A 22452-nucleotide genomic window follows, 5' to 3' on the forward strand; every position below is an offset into this window, starting at 1 on the left:
GTCAGTTGGCTGGAAGTTATATGTGACTGTTAAATATGTTGTAGATATGGGTTCATTATGATTTATTTCAGAGGGTTGGGGGCATGCAAACTCAAATAAATAAATACAGAGCTTTGTAGCTTGTGTAAATAAACTGCCTACTAATTTACTCAATCTTTAAAATAATCCAAAAGAGAATATTTTAACAATTATAATATCACAAATTAAGAAATATTTTTTTTTTTTTTTACAAAAATTAAATGTAAACCACAAATAACCATGTTGACTTGGTGTCTTAACATTACAATTGGGTTTGCTAACTATTCAGTTCATTCCTTGTGGTGGTTACTTCCAATGCACATTGTATCATTGTGAAATCATGGAAACAAAAAATTTAAGAGAATGAACTGGCCAGGATGCGTCCATATACGATCAAGGCTTTTATTCCCGCAGTTTTCTCAGTCAAGTTTATAACGCAGTATCTTGTCCACCCTTGCATTTTGATTTTTCAGCGGGTCGCCCGTTGTCTATTTTAGGAATTTTAAAGAGAAAATTGCCACACAAAAATTTTCAGGGAATGGAGACATTTAGTACTCTCAATGTTTTCACATAGAAATTTTAAGTAATGATATTTCTTGAGAAAAATTTTTATATTTTGTTTATTTTTATTGGTTTTAATACTGTGTTATTAAGTCAATTGTTAGAATTTGTTAAGAAAAATCATAAACACACACGCACATTTATAAATACACGAAACACACATTTCAAGTTTGTATGAAAGTCATATTTACAGTAACACATATGTAAACTAGCATTAAATATAGAGTGTACTTGGGAAACTATTTCTGCCATTTCTGTGTATGAGGGCTGTAATACGGATGAAATACATTATTTTAGCCCAGTAAGGATTACAATAATACATACTTCCAAAATTATATCTTTGCTGGTATTTTCTAATTCTGTTTCCTTTCTTTTTCTTCTTTTTAAATTCTGGGAGGGAGGGGTTTGACCTCCTCCCCTCCTCCCGTATACATCTCTGAGACAAATTTCCCGTACAAATAATCAGGAAAACAAAAAAAGATTTATCCTGGAAAAAGCCGGGAATCAAAACTCTATTTCGGTAGACACCATGACCTGCAGTTCAAGAATTAAGGGACATGTTCACTGTCCATGGGATACCTGAATGTATGAATTCGGTCATTGATTCTTCGTTTGGGTCCTTACAAACAAAGACTTTTGCCAAACAGAATTGCATTTGGCTTATGACATCAATGCAGTTTCAGCCTTCCAGCAATGGTCGAGACGAGTGGTTGTCTTGGCCAGAGCAAAAGAAGTTTGGGTGGCTGCTGGTAGTCAGAACTCCTGATGGCATTGCTTACCCAATCATCTTTTAATACCACCCTTAGTAACCTTCATTAATACTGGTTCACTCCACTCCATTTTATTGTTTAATTTTAACCAACAAAGCAAAACCGAAGTTCCAAACACCAGCACATGGATGGAAAGGGCAATGTCAAAGACTTCTGTTGTTCTTCGTGTGCTCTTGGTTATTCGTGAGAAAACAATTGCTCTGTGAATTTTTTTTTCTTTCGATGTGAGACACACATTTATTCAGACTTTCGTCTAGTTGGTGAATTCCTGTTACTGGTTCACTGTGCTTCTTTTATTGGTTTCATATATTACTCCTGTCATAAGGACCACTGTACTCAGTTGTTCAGATCTGTTGCCTCACTCCTACTAAGGCGATCTGGGTTTGATTCCCAGAAGGGCTACACCGTAATTTTTGGCAAGTTGTAAATTTGTTGAGCGATATGAGAGTGGGTTTTCACACATTCCATCAATGTTCTACATGTCATCGCTCTCTATCGTCTCAAATGAAACCACTTTCGATGAGACATTAAAAAATATAATTCATTTGTTCATGCTCATAAATTGGTTCACGTTAAGTCTTGTTGATGAATTATGAATTGGGAAAAACCAAAGCGTAGAGGATTGATGGCGGCGAAGATCTTGCCGGTGGGAAGGATCCTGGAGGCGGGCAGCATGACAATGTGCTCTTTCTGGCGAGGCTAGGACTTGCAGACCACGGCCCTGGCCAGGGCCCTAATGGCGGCGAAGGTCTCCTTGCCGGTGGGGAGGATCCTGGAGGCGGGCAGCATGAAGCCGTGCTCGCCCTGGTCAGGCAGCTCCACCGTGTAGGCGTACTTGATGCCAGCCACGCCCTTGGCCCAGTCCTCCGAGCCTCCTGCGAGCAACACCGTGCCTCAGTCAGTCTCCAGCAACTCGGTGAATGCTGGCACATGTCACTGTACTACAACTCACCATATATCGCCCACAGGCGTAATTGTACCCCATCAAGAGACGACATTAATCTGTCATTTTAAATGGGGAAATATGGTATGCCCTAAACCTTACAATATGAATTACAAAATCTATATTCGGTTTGTATTTTAATAAACTAAAAATCAAAATATTAGCAGGTAACGGAGAACACAAAACAAAGTTATTGACTCAGGAAAACATGACCTGCAGTGCAGCGGGACATATGTTGAACGATTTGGAGATAGAACTAGCTCCGTGTGATTGAGACTTACTTGTCTGTGTGAGGATGATAAGTTAGTAGTCTCAGCTATTGTGAACTAGGCTTTACTTGGGCAAACATGGATGTAGGAGAATGAATAATGCAAGAAGGTTGTAATTGTAACATTTGTGATCCCCTGAAGGAAAGAGGCAGGGTTGTGAGTGGCGGAAGGAAGGCACTGACCAGAGGTGGGGTAGAGCATGGTCTGCGTGGAGCCGAGCTTGTAGTCGGTGCCGGCGACGCTGGACAGCGCCGACACAGCGCGGCGCCCCAGCGCGTACAGGTCGCCGTGGTCGGCGGGCTGCCGGCCGGTGAACCCCCACGGCATCAGCCACATCTGCGCGTACGAGTGCAGGCTGAGGTAGAGCCGCACGCGGTCCTTGTGGTCCAGCAGGAACTGCGCCACGGCCGTCGACTCGGGCTCGGAGAAGGCGCGCGGGCCGGCGTACGTGTCGGCGCACGGGTCGTCGGAGGCGCCCGCCTCGCCCCAGTGGTAGTCGAAGTTGCCTGTCGCCCACCGAACACGAGTTTCCACTTCACATTGTCGGCAGGAACATGTCTGATATTTAACTGTTTATAAATAAACATTCACACTGCATTAAATTACACAAGTTTATAGTATAACACAAAGAAATTTAAATATTTATTTAAATATATTTCAATGATAAAATAACTTGTCTTAAACTGATGAGAAATCTAACTAAGGAATTAACAAAAAAAAAATACATATAGGTAAGAATGTTAGGCTTATAAACCCAAAAGTTTGACTGTCAACTAAACTGCAATTCATCCGGCAGTGGATGCTAATGCACGGGGATACCAGCCGAAACTTGGTTCCCAAAGAGGCAGGGATGGCGTCGTTGCAAGGACTCACGGTTGAGGTCGACACCCTCGCAGGACCCGAACAGGAAGCTGGACAGGGTGCGCGACAGGAAGCCCCCGGAGTCGTGGCTGGAGCGGGTCTTCCTCCAGAGGCGGTCCGTGGAGTGCGTGTACTCGTAGCCGTCGGGGTTGACGACCGGCATCAGGTACCAGTCCGCCTCGTCAACCAGCCGCCGGTTCGTCTTGTAGTTCTCCACCAGTTGCTTCAGCACGAACAGGACCGTGGCCGGTGCGATCCACTCCCGTCCGTGCATCCCTGTTCATGGGCAGTCGCCAAAACACGTCAACAACTGTCAGGTCCTGCGGCGAGTGTAGGGCCTACACACTACTGGAGAAATCGAAAACTGGACGAAAGCACAAAAGCACATAAAATTGAAATGAGAGGTCTCAAGTGGTTCATATAAAGAAATATCAGAGCATTAATGGTCACACTACTGTGTGCAGAGGTCAAAAGGACCATAAATATTAGAGTGCCTCTAACAGCTTGAATACCGACACAGTGCTCATAAATTTTGGTCATTCCAGAGGTTCGACAAAACCCGCAACCAGACAACACACGAGCATGATGGTTTTTTGAAAACGAAAGCAGAGGACTCTATACTCAAGCTTTCCTATACAAAAAGAGCATTCCGGTAGAAAGTGAAACATATGAATAACGAAATATTGGAGACCAAACTTGAGGAAGAGGACGCTTTCGACTTGGAAAGGTATAGATAATCCAAAATATTAAAAATAATTCTCAAAATATATTCAATGAAAGACTAGCAAAACTTGGATAAGTTTTTCGAAAACTAAATAGAAAAATTAGGCCTGTAATTTGTGTGTATATAATGAATTAGAGGAACTTAAGAGAATGGCAAGCATTGTGACAGAAATCTTAGTATGTGGTCCTCCAAGGACACCATTACACCACCTTCAACGGCCTCCCCTGACTAGACTTGCCGATGGTGACCATGTCCACCAAGCCCTCGCACCAGGACAACAGCACTGGCCAGACTCACCTCCATCTATCCAGACAGCTGCCTTGAGGGCACCACTCTTGGTGTGTGGTCCTCCAAGGACACCATCACCACCTTCAACGGCCTCCCCTGGCTCGACTTGCCGATGGTGACCATGTCCACCAAGCCCTCGCACCAGGACAACAGCACTGGCCAGACTCACCTCCATCTATCCAGACAGCTGCCTTGAGGGCACCACTCTTGGTGTGTGGTCCTCCAAGGACACCATCACCACCTTCAACGGCCTCCCCTGGCTCGACTTGCCGATGGTGACCATGTCCACCAAGCCCTCGCACCAGGACAACAGCACTGGCCAGACTCACCTCCATCTATCCAGACAGCTGCCTTGAGGGCACCACTCTTGGTGTGTGGTCCTCCAGAAGACACCTTCACCACCTTCAACGGCCTCCCCTGGCTCGACTTGCCGATGGTAATCACTTCCACCACGTCTGAGTGCGCTGCAGCCAGGTGCTCTAGGTACCGCAGCATATCTGCATACACACATCTCATCCATCCATGATCACTATATATAGCTTATAAATACTTATTACCACAGTATGTAGTAGTTAGTAAATGTTACTTAGGTTTTGACTCGTTTTTGCGTAAATACGAAGGTGTATAACTCACAGAATGCGTGGATACGTTTCTGAGAGAAATGGGCAAATTTAATACTATCAGGATCGTAGACACCACTCATAAAGAGGGTCAATGTAATTAATGGAAAATACTTATCTCATAAGTTCCTAAAAATTAAACATAATAAATGTTTAACTGTAAAAAATTCTGCAAAGGAGCATGCCTAAGTGTAAGTAAGAGACACTTGTAGGTAGGTTTAAGATTTCTGTTTTTCCCCGGGAAAGTCCTCTATTCTTTTCAGATTCACAAGAAGGAGAAAGACAGATAAGCAAGTACATTGTTGGAAGGGGTAAAAGATTCAGGAGCAATGGCAGCCCCATAATGACTTTTCGGGAGGGGCTATCTTACAAAGAAAGGACGCAATTGCAAAAAAAAAAGTTCATTTGTCAGAGATTTGCAGTGAAATATTATGTACAAATTTATGGTCTCACATATAGAACCAACGTTTGATGAGATAAAAGTTGAACACATGTATTTAAGTAAACACAGAAAAACTAAATAAATAAAATGGTTCCCGGGAGGGGCTATCACCGTGCTTGTCCAGGAGGTAGAGGAAGTACCTGGGATTAACCCTACAGAGTGACCTATGTTGATGAAAGCAGTTGCAGCAGGTAGTAAAGAAGAGGAGGAGGGGGCTGGGTCTGATTGCTAGGACACTGAAGGGGACATGACGGGGAGTAAAAGAGAAGACGTATTCAACAGTGGTGAGGCCAGCGATGGAACATGCTGCAGCAATTTGGGACCTGTGCCGAGGGAAATAAATTAAAGAGCTGGAAAGGGTACTACGCAGAGCGGCTAGATGGGCGATGAGTATTTGGGGGAGAAGGGAAGGGGCAATGCGGGAGACACACAGACCATCTGCGATGATGGAGCTGGGGTGGGACACGCTACAAAGAAGGAGGTAAGTAGAGTGTTTGGTGAAGCTTTTGAGGTTGATTAAGGTGGGGAGGGAGAGAGAGCTGGGAGGTAGGTTGAAGAAAGGGGTTTATAAAGGGAGGAGGGATCCAGGGTGGAAGATTCAGAGGGAGTGGAGACGAACGGAAAAAAGGAAATAAAGTATTCCTGGTGAGGACGGGGCGGGAGTGGAATTGTCTTGAGGGGAGAGGAGGGAAGGTCTTAAGGAGAAGCTTCAGGAATTGGAATGAGAAAAGGAAGGGGGTGGGGAAACTCCTTGCCACCGGGTGGATGGAAGTCCAATTGCAAGTGTCTAAAATCAACTTAAAAAAAGCGACTTCTTCGTTGGGGTGAAAATTGAGGACTTTAAAGGATATGCCTGTCCCTCTATCTCCAAGATAATGATAGAACTAGGAGAGTTATATTGTGGTACTGAACTATTGAAACTAGATTGCACAGCTGTCAAAAAACACAAGTAAAAGTAATTGCAAATAACTGAGCATTTGTCTGCAGAATACTACTCAGAAACTTAAGTTATCTTATCTTCTGGAATGTTCTGTTAAAATTAAAAAACTTAACTCCGTGTGAACCTTTTAAACACTATTCTCTGACTCTTTATTCATGTAAACTAATTTTTGCTGTATGAATGCTCATCTCAGGATAACACGACAAACATGACAAAAAAAAAACTTAATCATACCACTATCATTCAAAATGTTTATTTAAATTGCGTTACTAATTTATTTAAATCGTTTGTGTCTGTTATTTTAATTTGAAACTTGTTTATCGTAACTGTGATAGTTTAAACGCCTTTAGGTTCTGTGCTGTTTTCCAAAATAATGTTTTTTTTTTTTTTTCAAATCTGCGAGTCAAGATTTTAGTACCATCGTTAATATTTTTTATTTAACTTATACTTCAGTTACAAACGAAATATTAGGGGTGATGATAATTCGCATGGCTGACTCCTTTTAACACACTTTTTATTAGCTTCACTTGTAACTAACGAATTACCTACGTATGTAAACAAATCTTGGAAATCGATTTTAACATAAGTACTTCTAATTGTCGATTCAATTTGAAACTTCGCATTTATATGTAATCCTGATGTCAGTACAATAATGTGGTAGGTACTATCGAACTGATCTGATGATGAAGGTGGATAGTGTACCTAATTCTTCAATGGCTACTGGTTAAGCCCTGGAGTTTGGGCTCATTTGGTTTGTTTTAACGAGTCCCAAACATTACACTTGGTGACTTTGATGAAATTCTGCAGACTTAGCGTTTAAAATGAGGGATTATTACTGTCTACATCTGATTTTGAAAAAGCTATCTTATCATCCTAAATAAAAGTTTTTTTTTTTTTTTTTTACGTTGCGTAAAGCCCAGGCGACGCCGGGTAATGCTGCTAGTTGTTTATGAAAGTTCACCGAGGACGTGACATCAGTAGTATCTGGTCACTGCACGCACTGCACGTACCTGAATACCTGTGGTAGCGCTTGAATGTCATGTCGTGGCCCTTAGATCCCTTCAGCTCCATCCGCTGGCCCTTCGCCAGCTTGGGGTTCTGGCTGGCTATGGCCTTCTGCAACCAACCATAGTTGCAATCATTTCGTCAACAATCATTTGCAAACAAAAAAAAAATCCAACTTATTTAAATAGAGATACAATTTGGTTTTCGTATGCTTTTTTTTCTTTTTTAGTTTAGTGCCATGAGTATGCTGTATTCTGTGCAAGAAACGCACAACTTAGAACTGTCGTAGCTTAGAAACACGTAACTTAGAAAAACTCAACGCCGAACCACACAACTTAGAAACGTCATAACTTCGAAACACTTACCTAAGAACAGGCATCACTACATAGTACAAAACAAAGTCGCTTCCCGCTGTCTGTCTGTCCCTATGTATGCTTAGATCTGTAAAACTACGCAACGGATTTTGATGCGTTTTTTTTTTTTAGAGTGATTCAAGAGGAAGGTTTATATATATAATACATGCATAATATAGTAGAGAAACACTGATAATTTTAGATGTTTTTAATGTGATGTCGTAAATAAACATAATTTTTTTTGCGCTTACATTGCAAACGCTGGCTGAACCCTACGAGATAGATCATGTTGTTGATAATTGTCGATTATCTTTTGTTTTTAGTCGAACGAATATTAAATAATATATATATTTTTAATTATCTAAAATCGTAGTTTAAGGTAAGGTATTTAAGTTCAAAAAAGAACTGAATTGAATATGTATATTTTGTTGTTGATACTTGTTGATTATTTTTTGTTTTTAGTCTATATTTATATTTTTATAATTAGTAAGTGATATTTAGTATCAGCATTGCACCCGTGCGAAGCCGAGGCGGGTCGCTAGTAACTTATAAAATTATATCTTGTGTGTTTCTAAGTTATGACAGCAACCCCTAAACCAACCGTACTTTTGGCAGTGGCGGATCCAGGGAGGGGGGGGGGGCCACCAGGGGCAAGTGCCCCCACCTCCCCGAAAAACCAGTTGTCTGCTACATTAATATTGCCGAAAAAATGATTTTTTTTGAAACCAATAAAATATTTTAATATAATTAATTAATTTCTAGTAGAATCATACAATCTGGTGGTTTGATGTTATGTGTAGTGTCAGTAGATTAAATACAAATTTAGTAATTTTAAGACATTTTTTCTCTGGCTATTCTGAAATCCTAGAGGATCCTCTGGATCCGCCACTGACACTTGGAGACTGTGAAACTGGGTTACAACGTCCACACTCCACCGGTGGACGCGGTGCTGATTGGCTGCAGTCCGATCAGGGTAACCTGGACTCGGGGAAGTAAGCGAGACACCGGGATGCACGCTGTGCGAGCTCCCGCGGGCCGGCGGGAATGCGACGAGCGCCGGGAGCGGAAGTGACGGCCAGTTCTGCGAAGCGACCGTTACGGACGGACGGGAGCTGGACCGGTCGACGTGACCTTGGGCACGCGCGCCCCAGAGAGACGGCCGTTGCGGCTGGCGTCCCTGACCCGCCGCAGCCCCCCCTGGCCGCTGTGCCCCAGGAGTCGCCGGTGACACCTGGCAGAGCTGCGGGCTGGGTAGAGGGGTGCTGTCACAACTTAGAGACACGTAACTTAGAAACACGCAACGCAGAACCACACAACTTAGAAACGTCGTAACGTAGAAAGTCATAACTTAGAACTATCACAACTTACAAACTCACAACTTAGAAACACACAATGCCGAACCACATAATGTAGATCATAACTTAGAAACACACAACTTAGAAGATTCTATCTTGTGTGTTTCTAAGTTATGTGGTTCGGCGTTGCATGTTTCTAAGTTACGTGTTTCTAAGTTATGACAGTTATAAGTTGTGTGTTTCTCAGCTGTGATAGTTCTAAGTTATGACTTTCTACGTTACGACGTTTCTGAGTTGTGTGTTTCTACGTTGTGTGTTTCCAAGTTATGTGTTTCTAGGTTAAGATCGTTCTACCTTATGACAGTTCTAAGTTGTGTATTGTGTGTTTCTAAGTTATGGCTGTTCTTAGTTGTGTGTTTCTAAGTTATGTGTGGTTCCCCTGGGGAGATGCCCTCGTCACTGCCAGCAGAGCGCAGTGGACCTCGCAGCCTGCCAAATAAACTAATATGCTGAATACGAATTCTGATAACTATACTCTACCTTTAAAATAAAGCTGCTATTGTTTAAAAAAATATTAAGATAATGTATAATGTTATTAGGTGAAATTATTTCATTATTCTAAGCATAACTACAAAATAAATAAATAAATGAAGGCGTAAGTGTAAACGATGGTATAATATAATTAAAATGAAATAAGTAAGTTTTTCACAATCTTTTCAATTGGCTACCTTATGAAATTGAAAGGAGCTAAGTGTGATTTCATCAAGGTGAAATATATCCTCGACCACACAGGCACGCTGCCGGGGGAGAGGGAAGTTGCAGAAACCCCCATTCCGGAATTTCAAACAAAAAAAAATCATTTGAAAAAATAATTAGAAAATAACCGCAATTTAGCTACATAAGGTTACAAAGATATAATTTAGGAAATATTTTATTGTAATCCTTAGTGGCAACAATAGTGCACTTACTCATGCACGGAAACGGCAGGGATTGCGTTTTCAAGTACAGTCTATATTTCATGCTACTATGCACATATGTAAGCATGTATTTCATACAAATTTGTCATGTGTATTTCAAGTAATTATTAACATTACTCTATGTGTATTTATGTTTTATCTTAAGAATTTAAAAAAATAGATTTTAAAAAAGCATTAAAACAATTAAATAAAAATATATATAAAATTTAAATTTCCTTTTCTCAATCAAAATCATTACTTAAAAATTCTATGTGTAGCCTAAAGGTTGGAGATTTTAGTGTGGCAATTTTAGTTTCATAATTCCAAAATTTCCACTACAAAGAATACTTGTAAAAAATGATACAATGGTTATAGTGGACTTTCTACTTTACAGAATCCTGACTACGGTGTTGGACCACATTAAAACGGGAATTTATCTGTACAATAAAAAAAAATTCTTACGCATAACCACATTATAAAATATTTTAGAACGGATTTGTTATGAATTAAATATTTTATACACCTGAAAATTATCTGATGTCTATTTATTTCGTGAAAAAGCGAAAATTATTTGAAAAAGGGGGTTGTCTGTAAAGTCGGTTTACGGACGATAATTTTACGTGATAAAGTCATAAGAAAACATTGATGAAAAATTGGCCCCGGGCCTACACGGTCGAGCCGCCACTGGCTGTCAGGTTGCCGATGAATACCGCAAAGTTCTCGGACTTCCAAAGAATAAAAAAGAGCATTAATTATAGCACCGAGTCGCGACTCTTTACCTTCATTGCTTTGCACATGTGCTTGTTCCCGACAGCGAGGCACATCTGCTACATAGAACAAGGATGGAGATATAGAAGTGTGACTTTTACAGTGGAAACCTGAAATCATGTTTAGCGCGACATCTGTTGTGTGCGCCTATTAACTACTAGCACAGAAACTGGATGGACAGGTTAAATCCAACGTGTTAGGTTTACAATATTAATTTAATTAGTTGACGACTAATTGCTTGATGACAAGAATATTAAACTGTGCGAGAAATACTTAAATACTTAAAAAATCATGTTCTATATAAATTAGTAAGAGATTAAAATTTTCTGGTATGCTACACCATAAATTACGTGGTTAAAAAAATTTTAGTTTCACTGATTTGTTTGCCTTATAATACTTCTTACATTACTTATTACTAGGGACCGGAAGAATTCGCGGGTTTAATGACCTCTAGTATGAACTTTATAGTTCTACGTACACTCGCTCAAATGGCACACTCTCATTGGCTGGTGTCTTGTGAAGGTGTCCCAACGTAGCGGCCTGTGATTCGATACAGCTTCGGTTGAGTGTTTCTCACTGACCCAGAGTCGTTCGGGTGAGTTGTGAGCCAATAGCAGAGGCAGCACTGAGGTATAACTATTTGAATTTCAGGCTGTCGTGAAATGAATCCGCGAATTTTTCCGGTCTCTACTTATTACAATCAGTGAAGCTATGTTAGTAATATATTATGAAAGCTACACTATAGCGGGTGGGCTCGGAACTACTTCATATAACTAGGTCTGTGTCGGCAATTAGAGTTTCTCCCCCGTGATCTGCTACACGGCATCGGCGGAGCCCTCCTGTCGAGCTCTCTGCTCCGAAGCTACCGACCTTGTCCACGCAGAGGTGCTGTCACAACTTAGAAACACACAACACAGAATCTTCTAAGTTGCGTGTTTCTAAGTTAAGATAGTTCTACGTAATGTGGTTCGGCGTTGTGTGTTTCTAAGTTATGTGTTTCCAAGTTAAGACAGTTCTAAGTTGTGAGATTGTAAGTTGTGATAGTTCTAAGTTATGACTTTCTACGTTACTACGTTTCTAAGTTCCGTGGTTCTGCGTTGCGTGTTTCTAAGTTACGTGTTTCTAAGTTATGACAGTTCTACGTTGTGTATTTCTAAGTTGTGCTAGTTCTACGTTATGACTTTCCAAGTTGTGTGATTCTGTGTTGTGTGTTTCTAAGTTATGACTGTTCTAAGTAGTGTGTGGTTCCCGTCCACGCACGGCCCTGAGCAAGTCGGCCGACCCCCGCGCGGTCAGCCATGTGGGTCGCCACAGCCTAGTTGCAGCGGTCGCCGAGCGCAGCGCCACCGGCCCAGAGGCGTCGCTTCACGCTCGCAGACCGACCAAGATAACACAGTCGCGACACCGTGATATTACTATCTCTTTGGAAATCAGAGAACGGGAAGCCTTCTTTTCACAGACGAGAGGGCCAAAAGGCCGATCGTGCATCCTCGGTTTTTTTTGTTCATTGTAAAAGGTTAGGTTAGCTACATATAAATACTTTAAAACATTGTGGACGGTTGATTTGGTTAGGATAGCTACATTAAAGATACTGTGAAATCATGAAAACGGTTTCCTATGGACTTATTAATAATTCCATAGAGCTGTTTCGATGCTTGCAAAATTACAAATATTTTAAATATTTTTTACAGTAAAAATAAATTGAGAAAATAATACCATTAGGTAGAGACAATAAAAAAAAATCTCAAGCAGTTTACGAACGTGACTAATTCTGGATCCACAACGAGGCTAATTATACAAAAAATTAATTCACAGTATATTCGTTACTTTTTCCTGCAAGAGAAAGCTGGACTCTTCAATGAACCATCTCATTCGTCTTCTCCCGTCCGTCCGTGCAGCCAATCAGATGGCGCGGAAAATTCCATCCGTCCTTTCGTACGTCAAAACCTTACCAAGCTTTTAACGATCGACGTTCAAACGGATGAAAAAAAAAAAAAAAAAAAAAACAACCAAAATGTTAGCAAGGTATTGTTGGCCACCTTCACTGTCTTAGAAGTTTACGTCTTTCGCATCTGGGTAAATATGTAGTTGGGCGATATTTGTAAAAAAAAAAAAATGTAATTCCGAAAATATTATTATTCTATGCTTTTTAACTTCCTATTTTCATAAAACCTGGCGGATATAATAAATTACAAATACTTTAGGAGATATCGCCGTTCTTATTTTGCAATACAAAACCTGTGCAATCATTCGACGGTCGAAATTGTTTATTTTGCCTTGTGTTCGTGAATGCCTAATTAATTAAAATGGTCGATTAGGTCAGGTCAGTTACATTATAAATACTTTCAAAGTAAGCGGACATTAAAAATAATATGAATTAATTTATTGGTTGTTTAGTTTTGAAGTTACTTATAATGTAACTGACCTGACCTAACAAACCGGGACAAAGGATGAACAGTAGGAACTGACGTATTTTTTTTCTTATTACTTGCGCAACAATATCTAAATAACAAATAAAATATTAAAATTTGAAACGTTAAAAACTCACCTAAGTTAGAGGCGGGTACAATTCCTTTGCCAACTCGTAAACAAGAAACAAAGTTGAACGCCGCATGAATGCACAGGTATTGTGATGAAAATTAAAAAAATTCGATATCTCCTAAAGTATTTGGAATTTCTTATCTCCGCCGGGTTGAATGAAATAAGAGGAAGTTAAAGAGCATAGAATGAAAGTATTTTCGGATTAAAAAAATTTTTTTTTAAAACACATATCGCCCAACTACATATTTACCCGCCTCTGTTTTAGAAGATGTAGCGCCCAGGTCACCTCAAGAGAACATTAGTGTGGTAGCGCCTTCATTACTGGTCCCGGTAACAATTTGACGGCAAAGGGCCGGAGTCCACTCTACCTTACAGGTTAATGGAACGTGTGATGGGTGGTGTGGAGTGTTCTAGGAGTGTTGCGGAAGATGTAGCGCTCAGGTGCAAGAAGAGTAGTGGCGCTCTGTCGTCCTCAAGAGAGCATTAGTGTGGAAGCGCCTTCATTACTAGAGACCGGAAAAAATTCGCGGATTCCTTTTCGAGACAGGCTGGAATCCAAACTCTTTTAGCTTAATGCTGCGTCAGTGATTGGATCGCAATTTACCTGAAGGACTCTGAGCCAATGGCAAACACTCAACAAAAGAAGTAGGTATCGAATCATAAGAATCGCAGTAAACAGGTGTCCCGAGTCGGTAGCCAATGACCAGGTGATAGTTGCCCGAGTACATAGAGAATCGTGGAGTCTGTACTAGTGGTCATTGAAACCGCGAATTTTTCCAGTCCCTATTCATTACTGGTCCCGGTAACAAGTTGATGGCACAGGGCCGGAGTCCACTCTACCATACAGGTTAATGGACCGTGTGCTGGGTGGTGTGGAGTGCTGGAGGAGGACGAACCTGCAGGTCCCGCACGAGCACGGAGAAGCCCAGCCCCTGGTCGGCCAGGTAGTCCTTGACGTCCTGCAAGGCGTCGGGAGGCACCAGCAGGTCGGCGCTCCTGTTCCTGGCGGGGGGCGCCCACACCTGCAGCCCCTCCACGTCCTCCAGCAGCTCGCGTATCGCCGCCACGTGCCTGGCCGAGCGGGGCAGCAGCCGCAGTACCTGGTGGCCTCGGTAGCTGACCCGCGGCGAGGTGCGCGGCCACACCAGGTCCGCCACGGGCCGCAGCAGCCCCCAGGAGCGAGGCTGCGCGGGCAGGCAGCCGCCCCCGGCCAGCGCCGCCGCCAGCACCGCCACCAGCACCGCCGCCATGGCGCATCGCGGGCTACTGGCGGCCGCGACCCGCCGCGGCGGCCTGCCTCCTGCTGGTCGCCCCCTCTCCCCCTCTCCCTCCTCCCCTCTCCCACCCTGCACTTGTGCGCCTACCTGCCCGAGACATTCCTGCATCACGTTCCAGTGGTTCTCGCAACGGACGCGCGCTATTGCTGGAGACCGGGAAAATTCGCGGATTCATTTCGCGATAGGCTGAAACTCAAACATGTGTACAATTCTCCTGGTTCTGCCATTGGCTTTGAGGTTTAACTGGAGCTCTCTGGGCCAATGAGAGACTATATCGACCAAAAGAAGCGTCGTAATCACAAGCTACCCAGTGGAGACGACTCACAATTTAGTAACCAATGAACACGCGTGTTTACTTGAGAAGTGCAAGGGATAATGGAGGATATCTTAGAGGTCATTGAATCCGCGAATTTTTCCGGTCCCTAGCTATTGCTAGCTTTAAGGCCGGTCCACACGCAACGTTTTCAGCAACGATTCACCTGCGCAGGTCACATCGTTGCAGACAAGACGTAGCGTGCAGGCAGGAAAACTGCGCAGTTTTGTGAACGGAACACGGGAGAAGGAAAACTGTGCCCAAGAGCATTTATGTCCGCGCAGTTTAGTCGACCTGCACAGACTACTTGTAGCGTGTGCACACTTCCTCCGTCTTCTCCGTACACGGGGCTCAGTTCTCCCTCGGTATTTGTGCCGGAACAGTGCAATCTGTTCAACGATGACCGATTTGCGACAGTGTTCACGTGAATTTCTAACAGAGTTCATTGGTCTGTTCAAGTCCTTTCCGTGTTTGTGGCGGGTCAAATCAAAAGAATATAGCGATAGGGACAAAAAAAGGCAAGCGTATGAAGCATTTGTGCAAAAAATACAAAGAGGTTGACATCGTGGCTAACACAGATGAATTCACAAAAAAAAAAAAAGAAAAAAAAAAACCACACACACACACACATTAATTCTTTGAGGTCTGTATACCTAAAAAAATTTCCCAAAGTAAGGAATTCTCGCAACTGATAGAATAAAACTTGGCTGCAAACTGTGTAGTGTGTACACGGCTAAACTGCAGCCTTTTGTTTGCACAGTTTTGCCTGCGCAGTCAAAACTGTGTACAAAACGTTGCGTGTGGACCGGCCTTTAACCGTTCGTCACAGAGAACTAACACGAATGAGCAAAAAAGACGAATTCATTGGGTTCGCCTCGACTGTCCCGTCGTTGTCTGCCCGCTATGTTCGTTTCTGCTGTGATTATTTTTTTTTCCGATTGATTCCTTCCGCGGAATTTTTTCTGCATTCACAGATTTGACATCGTATTATTTTGGCTCTTTTCTCTCCCCCCCCCCCCACCCCCCCTGTGTTTATGTATTCATCTTCCTTGTTCATTCTTATGGTTCCTCTACATATGACAGTGAAAGCCAGAAATGTTCGAAATACCCATTTCTGTATGTTCGGGCAGATAAAAAAAAAAAAAAAAAAAAAAGGAATCAACTCTCCCGGTGAGGTTTCACTCGTGAGTTTCTCCGGGCGCCGTGGCTCTTGTGACAGTTCGCGGGCTGGTCCCTCCGTGTCAGGTGGTGGAGGGCTGGCCCTGTTCGCCGCGAGTGTCAGGCCGTGCGGTGCTGCAGTGCTTCCATGGGCCTCGCCGCGCCGCCGTCACCACCTGTGGCTAGGAGCGTCCAGAGCAACTCCAGCCACGCCGCTTCGGGATGCTTATAACGTGAAGTAGGTAACTGCTCCCTGATGATGGCGACTGCAATGCCGAACGAAACTATGGTGAGTTATTCGTCAAGGACGCGGCTACAACCCAGAAGCCAAGCCCCTTCCAGACGATGGCCGTGAAAGCCTGCGAACGTTAATTAATGTTTATAACGCGAACAACCTGTCAGATCCATGACAGCTAACCGATCTTCTGTCATCTTGCAACCTTTCTCTCTCTCTCTCTCTCTCTCTCTCTCTCTCTCTCTCCCATCTTCGAGTGCATCATTTTCGAAGTCCGCGCACAAGAATGTGTGTCTCGAGGGTAGAAAGCAAGACCATTTTACGACCGTAAAAATGTGATCGCAACAACGCGTTGAATTTTGCACTTCACGAGAGGGGCCTCGGTCAAGATGTCTTTTAGCGCATGTTTTTTTTTTAAAGCCTCTTGCTGGTACTCCTCTTGAACGTAAGTAGGTTACAAGCAAAAACACAACCCACATAATGTAGTACTGTTGCCAATTTTACTCGGGTAAAAAGATGCGAAGCTAAAACGTTGACAATTACTGCATCTGTAATGATTTTTTTTGACGTAACAACGTCTAATAAATCGATGAACGCCGGCTGCACGCACGAAAAAGTGTCCCATTACGCACATTGTCCCGTTACGCTGTGTCCCGTTACGCTCATTGTACGCTTGCGCCGCATATATCTCTCTTCCACTCGATTGGAACAACCATCGATTTGACTTTTTCGAGGCACATTAAACTTGAAACACTCCCATTCGTTTACTACTTTTCCTATCATCGTCCTATCCTTGACAGAATAACACAGATTGGAAGAAGTTAAATAGCAAACATGTATAAAAGTTATAGTTAAAATAATCTCTTCGTTAAAGTGATAAACACATTTGAATTAATGAGTGCTATTAAAAGTAAATTTATCAATTAAATTGTAGATTTCATTTCACTCCTTCTTTGTATCCATACGAAATAGTGATAATTCAATAAAAAATGATTCAATTTTATTCATAAAAGTATGCAATAATTTCATCAATGTTTTGTTATGACGTTGTCACGTTAAACTATCGTCCGTAAACCGACTTTACAGACAACCAATTTTTTTTTTAATTACTGTTTAGACTTGAATTTTTGTGTTGTGTGGATGCATTGTACCTGTTGCTGTCGATGTCGCATCCACGGGCAACCACGGGCCACGACGCGGGACCCCCTCCCCTCATGCCGCCGATGGCCAGACGAGGCGGGCCGGCTGCATGCGCGGTTCAGGGTCACCAGGAACTGCCGTTCATCAGCTGCAGCGCCATTAGCGGCCGCCTTCCTCACACCCGGAGCAAAACAACCCGGGAGAAAGCAACTGCCGCTCTATGCCATGTGTGTCTGAACACCCGAGACAGCGACTCAGCAACACCAGCGCACGTCTCAACACTGCTGTCTGTCTTCCGCGACTGCCCCACTTGCAACATGAACGCGGTGACCTTTAACAGCACTTTAAAAAAAAAAAAAAAAAAAAAAAAAAAAAAAAAAAACCCGTAAACGAAGATGATAAATACAGCGTCTAGATAGACGAGTCATTTTGGCTAGGTTCGCGTAGCCTACACTTGGGCACAGCTGTCACTGGGAAATGTGGGTCAGAGAATGGTCCCGACCAGCAAAAAAAAAAAATTTCTAACCATTACATATTCGTCAATGTCATGCAAATAATGTCAAAACAATTCTTTCTCTCTCGCTCGATCGCTGCCAGTCAGGTTGGGCGATGAACTTCGGCTTCAGAAGCTATCGGTAAAAGCGTTCCTCCCCCTCCCCCCCACCCTAATTAAGGGGCCCGCCTCGTCAAGGGTGTATCTGTGTCGGTGAGGCGGGATGATAAGCGCGACGCTCGCTGGTGCTTCTAGGGCGGTATAGCCTCTCCAAGCGCCAGGCTCTGAACTGACGCGCTGTCTTCTCATCGTCACAGGATAACTGTGAAATTTGAGCGGTGACCGTAACATTATTTTGCGGAGAAATGAAGATAAAGGTGTAATGCATGTCCCTGAAGTGCTTTCAAGAACCTGTACTGGTTTTTTTACTCTTAAAAATTACTCTGAAAACATGCGTTTTAGCCATTTTAACTCCTCTAAAAATACAATTTCCAAACTTCATCCCAAATCTAAAGTAACTTTTCGGTCCTCAGCGAACTCTTAAATGCTTTTCGTAAGCAGGCCCCACTCGGATATCTTGAGTAGTTTTCAAATCGCGTTGTTTTTCCTGAAGCTCTGCGCACCGTATGTGTGCCCGGGTAGGCGGAACCCTTAAGGGCAGCAGTTCAGTTCCCCGCATACCCACCTGTCAACGCAAATCAGGTCTTCGATAGGGCGTGGTCCGTTGGGAACCAACGAGACATTTTCCAGAAGTGTTAATAACGAGAAATATTTGAAAGTAATGGCAATCCCACTCACTCGGAGTATCTTGGCCACGTCGAGTGTCGAGGTTTCACCGAAGTTTAGGTTGAAATTGGCAGTCGCCATCATCAGGGAAGGAGGATGTTGCCCTGATGATGGCGACTGCAATGTCGACCGAAACGGTAATAAACCTTTGCCCTCGACGTGGCGAGAAGGCTTTGAGACAAGGGCCGCGAAGCCTGCGACCCCATTCACACGTTTTATTTCTAAAAAAAATATTTATCTTATTTTTGTCAGAGAAAAAGGCACTATAGGGTGTTCACGCAATCATATTTTATGGAGGTGGTGCGTATAGCCGTACGCAGAAGCGCAGCGCGTTGACTTTTTGACGTGATAAAGTCTTATAAATCGATGAACGTCGGCTACACGCACGAAAAATTGTCACGTTCCACCTGAGCCGAGCGTGCAAGAACCGGCCAACACCGTGCGAGAAAATCGTCTATATTATCAAACAGGTTAAGGCGGGTTTTTAAACTAATTGTTCGTGATTATATTTAAACAAATTATTTAAAATTAAATTTGCAAAATAAACTGTAAAATAATATTTGAAAATTAAAAAAGTATGCAATTTTTCCTCAGTGTTTTCTTATGACGTTATAACGTAAAATTATCGTCCGTAAACCGACTTTACAGACAACCCCCTTTTGACGTGACGTCTAATAAATCGATGAACGCCGGCTGCACGCACGAAAAAGTGTCCCGTTACGCTCATCGTACGCTTGCGCCGCATCTATCTCTCTTCCACTCGATTGGAATAACCATCGATTAGACTTTTTCGAGGCACATTAAACTTGAAACACTCCCATTCGTTTCCTACTTTTCCTATCATCGTCCTATCCTTAACAGAATAACACAGATTGGAAGAAGTTAAATAGCAAACATGTATAAAAGTTATGGTTAAAATAATCTGTTCGTTAAAGTAATAAACATATTTGAATAAATGAGTGCGGATAAAATTTAATTTATCAATTAAATTGTAGATTTAATTTCACTCCTTCTTTGTATCCATACAAAATAATGATAATTCAATAAAAATGATTCAATTTTATTCATAAAAGTATGCAATCATTTGATCAACGTTTTGTTATGACGGTGTCACGTTAAACTGTCGTCCGTAAACCGACTTTACAGACAAGCAATTTTTTTTTTGTTCGTTATTCTCGCCACTGCGAGTTCCGCGAAGCGGCGCTGACGCAAGAGCGCAAGTGGGGCCGCCGACGGCTATCCGGGCCAGGGCAGTCCGGGTCGCCGCCCGGATGTCAGCTCCGCTACCCGCCTGGACCAGTGAGCTGATGGCGAGCACACGCGAGAATGCTCTGCTGCAAGAACGCAAAAGGAAATTCCCCGAGTCATGTTATCTTTGAAATATTTGTGCAATGGGAGTGCATGACTTGATGTAAGTTTTTGGACATACGCCATTGCTAAGAACTTTTCCTGTTGAAGAAAAACTAAAAAAATGAAAAATAAATAAATAAATAAATAATAATAAAAGACAAAAACACAAAATTAAGCAAAAAATTGCTGTTGTCAACAAGGATATAAACACTGCAAAATATTCTTTTATATATTTTTTAGTTTTACTTCAACAGAAAAAGGTCTTAGCAATGGCGAATGTCCAAAAACTTACATTAAGTCCCCGAGTCATGTTGAGGCGTGTGCCCCGCCTCACGTGAGTTTAAATGTTATTATTTTATTACTGTTTATTATATTCTTATTTTTTTATATATTATATTTTATTACATATTTAGAATACAGCTGGTCTACACCCAATATTTAAGTTAAGGCCCACCGTGTGGGGTGGTTTAAAGCCTCAATGCTCTCGTCAAAGTGAAAATCAGCTCGTGTAGCTACTTACTTCCTTCAGCTAAATAAAAAAATTGACGGCAAAGTGTTCGAAGCAGGTCGTCTGCACGAAGGCAGACCAGCTGTGTCTGATGTGTGACAGGTCACCCTATACCCCAGTCTACTACCCTTAGCACTCCTCGTCAGCATTACGTCAGCTGCCCCGGCGCTGTTCGAGCCGACGAGTCGTCACCCTTCAGTGTGAACATCGGATGAACCCCGGGTTGCTCAACACACGAAACTGATTACTGTTCATCATATACTTACAACATTTGCTGTCAGTTTCAATGTATTGAACCTGTACCCGGGGGATGTTTGCAGCATTTGTTAAATGGGGCTGTCATGGTTAACGAACATTAGACATGTTGCTTACAAGCGCGCATCCGCCTGTCGTCCGGGGAAACACAGGACTATTTACTTTAACGACAATCACAATGATACGTGCTCTCACATAAACAGTATATTTAGGGCATGCGCAGGAGGGTTAGGAGCGTCCAAGCGGAACAGGTTTAAGTGAAACACGGCGGTGCAGTCCTCGCATCTCTTTTATTTTACAAAAAATTACACAAATTATAAAAAAACACACACACACTTATGTACAGTTGACTTGCTCGGCCGCGGCGAAGCGGCTTGAGGCCAGTCCAGAGCGGAGACCAGGCGCGACCGAGTACATCTGGGGGGCGTAACTGTCGGTCTGGCCACGCCCCCAACGTCAATAAATACTGCAAACTTAACACACCAGTGAACACGCACACACGCACACACGCACACACCTACACATGTTCACGCGCCGGTAGCTGCGCGGGTCAGGGGAGGTGCCACTTACGGAGGTTCCTCGTCTCTCCTTCGTTGAAGTCTCCAGGAAAAACGTCACGCTCCAAGCAGTCCAAGTAAAGAAAAACAAACACATAGGCCTATTCGTAGAACATAAGCGAACAAATAGCGAAAAGACTTAATGTTCGTTATATTTCACAATGCCAGCTACATATATTGGAATTTAATTCATTAATGGTTATATTATTTTATACAGTATGACTCCCTATTTGAGTGGCTGATGAGAATTGACACACAACCAATCTTCAGCTCAGCGGCGACATGAGATGCACAAACCAAATGTAGTCACCTGGTTTCACCTACGCTCAACTAACAACAGTTTAGAACATTGTCAACAAATATTTGTCTCCACTGGTGACATATTCAGAAAATTAAAAAAATATTTTAGATGCCATAAAATATTAAAAAAAAAATTACACTATAAATGGGATTTTAAAATGAGTCAAAATTGTAAGCCTTATCTCAAACTTTCAAACCACTGAAGTTGAAAATTTTTAATTTAACCAGGTGCCAAAACGGATTTGTGAGATTCACTTATCTCCACTAATGACTAGAGGTGGCACATGAAAAACAAGTCTGGCGCGAGATTCAGTCTCTGGAGCACCTCCTAACCCTGGGTCAGACGAACATCACAAGCGCGCGGGCAAGAAATGGGTGGCACCAGCAGCCACAAGCTGCTGGCTCCTGGGCCACGTGGCTCATGGTGCGGCTGCCAGCAGCGCGAGAAGCGCCACGAGGCCCGCAGCGTGGCCGGGTAGCGTCGCGGCGCCGGGCGTCTCGGCGCCAGCCGCCTGCTGCTCACAAGAGCCGTCGTCGCTCCACGCCGCCTCCTGCGACGTGTGATTGGGCAGCCGGGAGATGATGGCGGGCTGCAGAAGAATAGGTTGTTGATAAAAGAAGCACAAAATAAAAATTTCCTCTTGACTCACATGGAACTATGCCCAATATGTACCAAATATCCAAAGACATAATAAATTAATACAATATTACAATTTTTGACGTGAT

General features: G+C 42.8%; 1 protein-coding gene across 1 annotated transcript; it reads right to left on the minus strand.

The window, feature by feature from the left end:
• Positions 1 to 118: 118 nt before the first annotated feature.
• Positions 119 to 7579, minus strand: LOC134542958 (carboxypeptidase B-like). Its single transcript, XM_063387584.1, has 5 exons — positions 7447 to 7579; positions 4764 to 4931; positions 3435 to 3698; positions 2744 to 3067; positions 119 to 2224 (listed from the first exon to the last, which is right to left on the minus strand). The coding sequence occupies exons 1-5, from the start codon at positions 7505 to 7507 to the stop codon at positions 2049 to 2051; spliced, it is 993 nt and encodes a 330-aa protein (XP_063243654.1). The 5' UTR covers positions 7508 to 7579; the 3' UTR covers positions 119 to 2048.
• Positions 7580 to 22452: the final 14873 nt, after the last annotated feature.

This window comes from Bacillus rossius, assembly GCF_032445375.1.
Source record: "Bacillus rossius redtenbacheri isolate Brsri chromosome 9 unlocalized genomic scaffold, Brsri_v3 Brsri_v3_scf9_2, whole genome shotgun sequence".
Classification (NCBI taxonomy): Eukaryota; Metazoa; Arthropoda; class Insecta; order Phasmatodea; family Bacillidae; genus Bacillus; species Bacillus rossius.